At 43.1% G+C, this 12,107-nt stretch overlaps 1 protein-coding gene across 5 annotated transcripts in view; it reads right to left on the reverse strand.

The window, feature by feature from the left end:
• The window catches only part of GBF1 (golgi brefeldin A resistant guanine nucleotide exchange factor 1), a 184,168-nt gene extending 172,280 nt beyond the window's left edge, over positions 1 to 11,888 (reverse strand). For 4 of the 5 annotated variants that reach the window (XM_083148530.1, XM_083148527.1, XM_083148528.1 and 1 more), the window contains exons 1-2: positions 11,585 to 11,887; positions 2,089 to 2,195 (exon numbers count right to left, since the gene is read on the reverse strand). In XM_083148530.1, the coding sequence (XP_083004656.1) occupies positions 2,089 to 2,184 (96 nt within the window). In that variant the 5' untranslated portion in view covers positions 2,185 to 2,195; positions 11,585 to 11,887. Of the gene's footprint in view, positions 1 to 2,088; positions 2,196 to 11,584 lie in introns of all 5 variants that reach the window. The other variant, XM_083148526.1, reaches the window with a different exon arrangement.
• Between the last annotated feature and the right edge of the window lie 219 nt (positions 11,889 to 12,107).

The following is a 12,107-nucleotide window of genomic DNA, read 5'->3' on the forward strand; positions in this document are numbered from 1 at the left end:
CCATCCCGCCCGTGCCATGAACATAAAACTACTAAGCTACTCCCCCCGCGCCGCCCGCTCCCCTCTCCTCTCTCCTATCCCCGTGTTATAAAAAAACGCTGCTCGCGCCGCCCGCTCCCATCCCGCCCGTGCCATGAACATGAAACTACTAAGCTACTCCCCCCGCGCCGCCCGCTCCCCGCCAAGGAGATTTCTGTGCAGCAGCACCACCTGCGTTCCGGGGGGGGGGGGGGTGGGGGGGGTGAATCGCCCACCGCAGTATCGCCCGCCACCCCCCCCCCCCCCGGCAGGCGGGCGGGCGGACGGGCGGCGCGCGTTTTTTTTGCCTGGGGCGGGCGGGGGGCTTGCACCGGCCCTGGGAGTGTTTTTTTACAGAATACGTGTCTTGTTCTGCAAGAATCCCTGTGTGCTCATTTTCACCAACAATCTGGAAGGCGACACAGTTATTACACACTGACCATGAATAAATCACCTGACATAAGCATCAAAAGATCCTAGCTGCATAATTCACCTAACTCTTGCCCATTCCCACCACTGCATGGCTGAGATGCCAATGCATTGTAATGCCTTCATATAACAGACAAAATGGTTATTATTGTATTGTTCATAGGAATAATGTAATACGCAGTATAATATAAAAAGGCAATATTTCCTGGGTAGGTCACCAAGTGCAGAAATACAACAACAGTAAAGAACACTTAGGGTGAAATTTAATAGGATGAGAGATTCAGAAAGAGATTTGGTGAGAATTTTTTTTTTTTAAACCGGCAATCATTTACACTTAAAAATCAAACTGATTGTGATGTGTAAATGATTGCCACTTAAAAAAAAAAAAAAACAACAACAAAAAAAAAAACAACACTGGAGTTTCTTACCAAATCTCTCATCCTATTAAATTCCCCCCTTAATATACCTGTGGAATAAGGAGTTGTATTATAAAACACAGTGCTTCTGATTGTGCTTATGCCAGATTTTTTTTTTTTAAAGTGTACAAGGGTAAGAATTGGATTTATTTTTGTACGTTTTAACAAAATATATGCATTCGATGAGCATACAATCATGCAATAAATCGCATGGCCCCTTGCAACCTGAAATTGGGTGATGGAATGAGGGCTGGTCTATCTGGGGATACATAAACTGGGAGCTAGCACAATGCATTGCGATAAATCACATTGCGGAGATAAATATCACGTGCAGAACATAATATCTTGAGATGCGATATTCGACCAACATGTCTGTGCATCGTGTCAGGTAACACATGCGTTTAGCGTGGGATCCATTCGATTAATTGAAATTGCATGATTGTACCCTATATCGTACAAGAGTGTTTGCTGCATTACATTTCCCAGCAGCCCTGATCCTTATCCTCCTTCTCTTATGCTAGGCTAGGGTCTGTCCGGTCTCCTTAGCATTAGGAGTCATAAGGATGTGTGCCCTGGTTCCCACTGTGGCATTTATGTTGGAGACGAGTCAGATCTTACAAAATTGTTACATAGCATTCCCACTCATATTTAAGAAGATTGTACACTATAAGAACTTGTACACATTGGAGGAAGCCAGTTAGAGTTGAGTGCAAAATCATACCATTACCATACCGTGTGAAGTAAGAAGGGAAGATTAATAAGCTGTAAGGCTCTGTCAGAATTGTGCACACTCCGCCTAGGCAGGATATCGCTCGCACACTCAACTGAAGGGCAAGCAAAGATAAGCAAGGTTTTTCGTTCTCGTTATTAATTGCATTGCTTGTTTCCACTTCCCTCTGAATCTGCTCATAAAGCAGTGCAAATGCATTTTCTTCCATGGAGGGAAAATAATAATATGCTCCTTCACAAAGCCCCAAAATACAGTATTAAAATAAGGTTTTCTGTCGTGATAAGCTCAGTTCTAAACAATTAGTTTCAGCAGCATATTAACAAAAACACAATATTAAAGATCTATAGCTCCTTTTTTGGAGTCATATTTGATGTACTAGTGTCCTTTAATACACTCATTTGGTTTATTCTTATGTAACACTATTTATCAGAGCAACTAAAGATAAAAACAGATGAATTTTGGTATAACGTAGAAATAACAGTATTTAGACCTTACCAAAGGTGTGTGCATGCTCCATCGTGCATTGCGCTTTATAGCACCAACAATGGTGCCGATTTCACCTTGAACTATGTAGATTTTCTTGTCCACCATTTTAAACAGCCCTAAACAAAAGAGACAAAAAGAAATGTAATGGAGGAAAGCACAAAGACATGAATCAGACTAAAGCAGATGCTAGCGTAATCACAGACATTGGCAGCATAGTGCTACACCTGATGCTCTATAATTCCAGGCAAATATTTATCAAGTCACACAAAAAAAAAAAAAAAAACACAGAAAAACCATTAAAAATGTGGCAAATACAGAACAAACAAAGAGCCAATAAGACATGGATTTTAGCTAGAAACCACAGGAGGCATCTACACAGATCAACATTTGTCAAAACATGTCTGCAATACACACATTGCATTAGAGCAGCACCTTTATAAAAAGTAATGGTCAGATATTAAACACCAAAACACAATATAAGTACTTGAGCCCTTGTTACGATTCACTTGCAAAGGCAAAACTCGGGCACGGAAACATGTGCCCTGCAGGTGGGGCAGATGTAACTTGTGCAGAGAGATTTAGATTTGGGTGGGGTTTTACTTCAAAGTGAGATCTATATTGCAGTGTAACAATAAATCAGTAATTTTCCCTGTACAGAAACAAAATAACCCACCCAAATCGAAATATCTTTGCACATGTTACATCTTCCCCCCTGCAGTGCATATGGTTTTGTCCAATGGAGAAGGAATTTGACTTTGCGGATGAACCAGAATAAGGGCCTTAGTGGGCAATGAAAACACCTTGGGAGTGCACAGAGGTGCAACAGTGTAAACAAGACATCAAGGTCAAACGGACTACCATTTTGTCTGCTCCTCTTTGTACTCTTTATGGGGCATACACATTGGACACATTTTAGATTCGCAATCGAATCTAAATTGAACAGTGTTAACAGCATTTGATCCAGATTCAATCCTGATAGAGAGCAGAAATAGACTTGGCAGTTCCATACTGCTCTATTTAGCATTCCCACTTCCTCCTCCTGACTAGGGAGAGGCAGAGGGTAGAAGAGGGTGGCAGTGGTTAACAAGTACGGCAAGGGGTGGGGGAATGGCAGTGTGACAGAAGATAACTAGGGAGAGGCAGTGGGTGATGAGGTACTAAGTCGGTGTTTGGGATGGGAGTAGGCGACAAGGGTGAGGCAGAGGGTAACAGGAATTCAGTGGGTGGCAATGGGTTAGAAGGATGGCAGGGGAGGTCATTGGAATGGCAGAAAGTGGCAAGAGGATGGCAGAAGATGACTAGAGAGAGGCAGAGGGTGAAAGTGGAGGCACTGGATGACTAGGGAGAGACAGATTTCTGGTTGCCAACAGCTGGCTCCTCGAAGCCTAACTGCTTTCTATTTCTGGCTGCCTGTTCTATCTGTATGTTACCAAGCACACAGAAGCCCCAGGACCCAATAGCATCCTCATTGACTCACTGTGGATATCTGCATGTAGGTGAGAGGGTTCTGGGCTAAATGCTAGACAATGTCTAGGTCAACCACTATTGGTCAACACTCTAGATCAGGACAGGCCAACCTGTGGCTCTCCAGATGTTGTGAAACTGCAAATCCCAGCATCCCTTGCCACAATTTTAACACTCCCTTATAGCAAAACTGTGGTGAGGCATGATGGGATTTGTAGTTTGACAACATCTGGAGAGCCACAGGTTGGCCAGGCCTGCTCTAGATAGTCAGTGACAAAAGGAAGACCATCTTTTTTTTTTGGTGTCTGTCGACATGGACATGTGTTTTTTTTTTTTTTTACATAATACATATCTCATTCTGCTTGAATCTCTGTGTGCTCATTTGCACTAACAATCTGGCACATGGCACAGTTATTACACACCAACCACAGATAAAACACATGACATAAGCATCAAAGATCCTAGCTGCATAATTCACCTTACTCCTGCCCATTCCCACCATTGTATGCCTGAGATGCCAAAGCACTGTATTGCCTTCATATAACAGACACAAAATGGTTAGTAATGTTTTGTTAAAACGGTGCTTCTGATTTTTTTATGCCAGATATTTATTTTTATGTGTACAGGGGTAAGAATGGTTTTCTTATTTGTATGTTTTAAACAAAGTCTAAAAATAAATGTGCTTTTATTTTTTTTTGCATTTAATGTGCATACAATCATGCGATAAATATGGGGTCGAACTAATGACTAAATAATTGTCTAACTCTTCTATAGCACACCTGCAGTAAATAGCATGATTATTTTACAGATAGCAAACACCTCAGACATCGCCAAATAACAAAAAGCTATGAATCATTTACTAATAGACATTCTGCACAGCATCTCTCATCTGCAATGTAGCCTTTTTTCTTAACTGCATAGTTCAGAGACTATTTTGATTAGAATTGCCTCCAAGATCCTCTATCAGAGTCAAGTCATACGTGTGGAGGTTACAAATGAATAGAAAGCGTTAATGTTATAATTATTTGGCTATGCAAAAGACAGCCATGTTTTCAATAAAAATTACAGGTCGAGTATCCCGTATCCGGGCATCCATTATCCGAATTATTCCAAAAAACGTGGTTTTTGGAATCATTCAAATAATTTTATTTTTTTTCCCCCCCAACCCTCGTTTCATACTTACCAAGTCCCAGGGCATCCACAGCAGGCCTCCGGCATCTTCTCCAGGGTCTCCAGCGGTCCCAGGAATGCATTGCGCGAGTGTGCGTGCGCGCTGGTGGCGTCACCGTTGCGCGCGCACACCCGCGCAATGCATTCCTGGGACCGCTGGAGACCCAGAGAAGATGCCGGAGGCCTGCTGTGGACGCCCGGGGACTGCGTGGACGCCGAGGGATCACCAGACACCATCAGGGGACAGGTAAGTATGCCTTAAAAATAATTATTCCAAAAACCGAAAAATTCCCCTATCCGGAATGCTCGTGGTCCCGAGCATTTCGGATAGGGGATACTCAACCTATAATAAAAAAATATTTTATTTATATAGCGCTCTTTCTCCAATAGGACTCAAGGCAATTAACAGATATGAATGAATGTAATACAGTACAGAAACAATGAAGTACAGAAAAGCTTTTCAAAAACAATACTTAATGGAAATAAGGTAATGCTTGAGTAAAAGGGAAAGTCTTGAGGCTGTTTTGAAGCATTCTAGAGTGAGGGCCTCTGTGTGGGGAAGAGAGTTCCATAAAGTCGGAGAGGTATGGCTAAAAGCTTGACCCCCTGATGAATTACGGGAGATCCTAGGTACTGCTAAAAGTCCTTCATCTACAGATCGCAGTAATTGGGTGGGACAGTATAGAATCAGAAGCTACAATGAGAATGATGATTTGATTGTGGATGATATCTGATGTATAGTGTGAAGTCAACATCTAGCACCACGCTAAGATTCAGCAGTCCAGTTGGGTGGCTATGCTGCAGTCTTGTCCTTTGATGTTGAGGTCCTATCATAAGGCCCTCTGTTTTATCAGGATTGTCTCACCCAACTGGCACTCATCCATTCCTGGAGCTCAGATCGACAGCCATCTAGGGTTGTTATTATGTTTTCAGTGCGGGGGATAATATAGAACCTTGTGGGATACCATATTACAGTGGGACGGATGAAGACAAGTATACTCCAGATGACACTCTGGGGCAGATGTATTAAGCCTGGCGAAGAGATAAACTGGAGATAAAGTGGAAGGAAATAATGAACCAGCCAATCAACTCTTATTTTTCAAACACGGTTGATAGAGTGGAAAGAGAAAACGCACCAGCCAATCAACTCTCATTTTTCAAACACGGTTTATTGGCTGGTGCGTTTTCTCTTTCCACTCTATCTATTTACCAGGCTTAATACACCTGTCTCAATGTGACCTGCCAGCGAGAAATGATTTGAACCAGCTTAGGACTGTGCCACCCAGTCGACAAAACTTTTCAAGCGCTCAATCAGAAGGCCATGGTCCACAGTATCGAATACTGCAGATAGATCCAGAAGGATTAAGATTGAACAGTCACCTCCGTCTCTTATCAGCAGAAGATCATTTAGCAATAATACCAAGGCTGTTTCAGTGATATGTTTTCTCCTGAATCCTGACTGGAATAGATCATATGTATCATAAGTTATCAGGTGGGTTTCCAGTTGATTTGCAACCACTTTTTCAATGACTTTTCCTAGAAAAAAGGAAGGTTTGATACCGGTTGGTAGTTGGTGATGCAGTCTGGATCAAAATTAGTTTTTTTTAAGGAGAGGTCTAACAATTGCTTCCTTTAGGGGTTGAGGAAAAATTCCTGTCTGCAAAGAGCATTGAACAATTTTTGCAAAGACGGGGCCAATTATATCCATACACCCTATCAGGAGCTTGGTTGGGGCAGGATTTTTTTACTTCCATTCACCATGTCAAGCGATCAGAGGTCATCACTGGGACACATATGAAGTTTGTGCAGTCAGTATATTGAAATCCCTGCCGCAGTACAAAGGTTAATGAACATGCCCTCACAGTAAACAGGTAAAATCTCATAAAGGTGGGGGAATAAAGCATTTTGTGCGAGGTCCCGCAAGACAGATCAAACATAGCATGCCATAATGAAGCAGACTAAAGTATAAAGCTTGCATCATATACCATATAGTGTGTACCCATCTTAAAGTAGAGGTAATAAGAAGTTTTTTGGCAGATAATTATATTTGATGAACTTGAACAATGTATAGCTCTTGGTGTTTCTTCTTAGTAAAGCTGGGTACACACTGTACAACGATGTGCTTAAGACTGCCCTAGCACAAATAGGAACTACAACCATGCAATGCTTTATTATGGTCCATATATTTTGTTTGGATAAAGTCGTCCTCTAAAGATAGAAATAGTAGTTACGGATGTAGGCAGGAGAATCTTTCATGTTCCCTGACTTCCAAATTGAACAGAGTGTAAACAAAGGAAGACAGAGCAAACTACTAATGTTGGCTCTAGGCCAGGCCCGGCCAACCTGTGGTTCTCCATCCCAGCATGCACTACAACAGTTTTGGTATTATGGAATCCTAAAACTGTGGCAGGACATGCTGGTATGTATACATTTACAACAGCTGGAGAGCCTCTAGATCCGGGATGGAAAACCTTGGCTCTCCAGCTGTTGCTGTACTACACATGCCAGCATGCCCTACAACAGTTTTAGCATGGCCAAATAGCAAAACACTGTGCACACACTATACGAGATAGTAAAGATATCCACATTAAGAAGGGCTCTTCTGTGCGATATCTGTTACTTCCACATCTAGTGTGCATGGGGCTTAAATCCAGCCATCTTTCATCCTAACTCTCTGTTACATGTACATTTCTACAATTTGTGTATGTCGGACCCTCCCCTTCAAAATATCAGCTCTTAGGACAAGGCCCACTCCCCTCACATACTTTTCCCTCTCAAGGTAGGTACCTAAATATTTACCTATCCAATCGGTCTGGTGGAAACAAAACGACAGTCAATCGCTTGCTCCCAACCACTGGAAAATGGGGTACTTGTTTAGTTTCACGGCAGCAGATGCGATATCGCATGCGATTTCATACCTGTTCATAACCCCACTATCCACTACGCATGGAGTTGATTTTATATAGTGTGGTGAGCACAGCGAGCCACCGAGCCCAAAGCGTGGAGAGCGTAGCGAGCCCCGCGGGGCTCGCTGTGCTCGCCACGGAATACATGTAAAGTAATCGGCGTCCGCTCGCCTCGCTGCGCTCGCCACACTATATAAAATCAACTCCATGCGTAGTGGATAGTGGGGTTATGAACAGGTACAAAATTGAATGAAATCGCATGCCGCCATGAAAATAAAGAAGTACCGAAAATGGATAAAAATGATTGTTAGGATAAATTTGTTAAATCAAACTGGTTTAACCAAATGGTCTGAATGAATGACTTGCCTGCTTTCCAGCATTTTGGAGCAAATGGTTAATTGTCCATTGCTCTGATACATTACCAGATTTTTAATCCCACCAGACCTGTGAAGCTGGGTACACATTGGGCGATATATAATGAACAATTTTGTTAAAGATATTGCGTGCATACCCTCCCATGTGTGTATGTATAATATACTGTTAACGATGCACACAGCCACGGGTCGGTGATGACCTCCGCCCTTCGTTGTCTGTACATGCAGCTCAATTGGACAATATCGTTGGAGAGTATGATGTCACTGGCCAATATCATGAATGATATTAGTCAGTGTGTATGAACTCTATCGTTCTCTTGACACCCCCCCCCCCCCAATATTCTTAACTATATTGTGACTGTGGGAATTGCTAAGTGTGTACACAGCTTATGGGGGGGTACACACTAGAACGATTAGGGCTCAATTCCATCAATCTGGATCCAATTCCGACCGATTGAATGCAGATTGTATGTAGATTGGGCATGTTTAGGTCCAATTCCGATCCGATTCCAATCCGATGCGCGTCCCCGCTGTCGTTTGGTCATTTTACAGATCCTACCTGCTGCAGGTAGGATCTGTAAAAGATCCATTCAACTGGATACAGACTCAGATCGGATTGGAATCAGATTAAATGCAGATCGTTAGCAGATTGTTAGCAGATTGTGTGCTCCAACAGACCATCACACAATCTGCTAACGATCTACTAACAATCAGGATCGTTTTGGTGTGTACCAGGCCTAAGTCATTTTATTATTTTGCTAATTTTTTTAAATTTTGTTGGGTGTAGATCATTAGGTGGACAATCAATAGGTCAACCATTATTGGTCGACACATGCGAAAACTAAATCGACAGGCGTTAGGTCAACAAATTGACTGTCGACAAAATAGACCAGATCCTATTTTGTCAGGTGCTGCAGAACCCTTGTGGTGCCATACAAATAAATGATAATAAACCCAGTGTGTTTGGGTGGGAAATAAATCAGTAATGGGCACCAGTAGTACATAGAATTGAAAACCACCTAATGTTTCACACCGATGCTGCGGGCACAAAATAACAATTGAAATCACTCAATGTCATTTATCTAGCACAGCGGTTCTCAAACTGTGGGTCCTGACCCCAAAGTGGGTCCCGACCTTCTCAGCATGGGGTTACGACTCCATGTTGCTGACCATCAGGCTGATATCTCAGTCAGTGATTCAAGGAGTCTGAAAAATCTGTTGAATTGTCTGTTATTTTAGACTCCTCCCATTATTGTGTGCCTCCACAATGCTGCCATGTATATGCTGTCTGCTGACCACACATGTGACATGATGGGTTATTATGGTATATTAGACTCCTCCCATCATTTTGTGCCTCCACAATGCTGTCATGTATGTGCTGTCTGCGGACTACACATGTGATGTGACGACCTTCTGCAGTAACTTGCTGGGGTCCTGTAATTATTTTTATTGTCTGATGGGGTCCCAGAGCAAAATAGTTTGAGGACCCCTGCTCTAGCACAAGCTATGAAATTACAATTGGAAGCCGATTGGCTGCTATAGGCAACTTCTCCATTTATTTATTAAGAGTTTCATATATATCTCAGCAAATTCTGTTGTGTTCCACTTTATCGCTGTCAATGGTTCGATGCATTTCCATTGGACATTTAAAGTGAATCTGTGGCACGTGTAATCATCTTCTGAATTATAACATTTTTATTACTATATTATCATTGATGCCAAAGTGCAGATGAATACACTAATAAATATACTGCCTAACAGCACTGAAGAATGCTCACAGCACTGAGGTCATGAATTCGATTCTCACCATGGTCCTAACAGTGTAGAGTTTGTATGTTCTCCCCAGGCTTGCGTGGGTTTCCTCCGGGTATTTAAGTTACCTTCCACAATCCAAAAATATACTGGTAGGTGACTTGGCTACCAACAAAATTAACCCTAGCGTGAATACTGCGTGTGCACGTACATATGGTAGGAAATATAAATTGTAAGCACACTGGGACAGGGAATGGTGTGAATGACAAAATATTCTCTGTAAAGAGATGTGGAATATGTGTGTGCAATATAAATAACTGCTAATAAATAGAACGGACAAATAATACACATCAACAGATATGTAGGTGTCAATCCTACTGTTTGCAAAGTGTGTGACGTGCCATTGCTGTGGCATTTCAAAGAATTCAATAGCACCAAAAATTGTACCCTAAGTATAATGAAATCTGCCAGACTTAGTACAAAATTGCTTGGAGCCCTATGGGGCAGCAAGCACTTTTGTGCAAATGAAGACTCACATACATCATTGCAGATAATGCCATTTAAAATACAATTTAACATTACAGGTCGAGTATCCCGTATCCGAGTATCCGTTATCCGAATTATTCCGAAATACGGACATTCCAGAAAGTGAAAAAAAATTTTTTTTTTGCTAAAAACTCACTGGGGACATTTGTAACAGCATCACTGGGGACATGATATGTAACTGGCACTATATATGTGCAAGACAATGATTGCTTGGCATTCAAATTCAGTGCTGAGATAGTACACACATTTTGTTTCACGTTTTGAAACCTTGTTTTTTGAACAATTAAAATATATTTGTGTGTATTTTATGTGGTAATAAAATATATTTGTGTGTATATTATGTGTTTATACAGCATACATGCAAGATACTTCAAAATACATCATTGAAATATTAAAATATTCCGAAATACGGAATAATCCGTTATCCAAAATTCTCCTGGTCCCGAGCATTTTGGATACGGGATACTCAACCTGTATCACATATTTCTGCACTTTATAGGAGAAATTCAAATGGGCTGGGTGGGATCGATATAATTTCAACTTGCACACAGGGAAGCAGACACATTGGGAGCATGGGGAGAGGAAGGCGGCGCGCGGGGGGGGAAGGGGGTTGTTTTGGCATGGGTGCTGGATGACTGCCTGACAGCCAGTATACTGACATCAGAATCCCGGCTGCCAATGCTCCGACAGGGAGGATTCCGACTGACAGGGGCTATTCTCCCTTATGGGGGTCCGTGACCCGCATAGAGGGATAATAGAACCTTTGGCGTGCTAAACGAGCCACCAAGCCCACAGTGCGGCGAGACCACAAGGGGCTTATTTGCGCTTGCTCCACTGTCGGAGCACCAGAAGTCGGGATTCCGATGTCAGTATACTTAACTGTCAGGATCCCGATTGTCGGGCAGTCATACCACACCCTTTTGGCACATTTTATGTTTTTTACTGCAAGTGCAGAATACCTACGTGTGGGAGAATGGGTAGCAGACAGTGGGAGCATGGGAAGATACAGTGGGACCATGGGAGCATAGGGTGGGGGGGTGTCTCTTGGCACAGTTATTGTTTTTTCCACTGCCATAATCCTGCCTTTCTGGCTGTGTTGATATTGCTCTATGCTACGTCGCCCACCTACTATGCAGTGTTTTGGTGACGCTAACAGTTATAGCCAGTGCCATTGTTACTGATTATAGTACTTAGGAATACAGTGTACATGGCAACAGGAGATGGAGACGGATGTCCCACCGCAGCACGGTTTCCCGTGTGTAATGGAATGGTATGCAGCGTCCCAGATATTACCTGTCAGTGGGATTGACCCTGGAACCAAGATGGCGGCCTAGGCGATGACGTTGGCTTCACATCCAGACACGGGGCATATGACACGAAAAGAGATCACTGCGGATCCCTGAGGAGAGTGAGATGGCGCCGAGGGCCGGGACTGACACATACAGCGGGTATGACGGGTATAGCTTGGAGCCCGGAGCGCGGCGGAGGCCCGGCCAGAAGCCGGTGTGAATCTTCCCGTTCCCTGTAACTTCACTGACGTGGTAACGCAGCCTAGCGCGACACCTGGAAACCACAGAACTGCACCAATCAGCGGCGGGTACCGGAGACAGGCAGGCGTCTGGACCAATGAACCAAAGGATTTCCCCGAGAGGCGGGATCAGTTGATCAAGTGCTGTCGCTGGCATTGCCGGGAGGGGCGGGGTAGGCTGACAGTGGGCGTCACCAACGCAAATTGGGAACCAATCAGTCTTTGAAGAATCGGGGATTGGTATAGATGATAGTACATAGCGATGTCAAAGGTTAGGTCGTATGTGAC

The sequence above is a fragment of the Crinia signifera genome, chromosome 6 (genome assembly GCF_055691185.1).
Source record: "Crinia signifera chromosome 6, ASM5569118v1, whole genome shotgun sequence".
NCBI classification, from domain to species: Eukaryota; Metazoa; Chordata; class Amphibia; order Anura; family Myobatrachidae; genus Crinia; species Crinia signifera.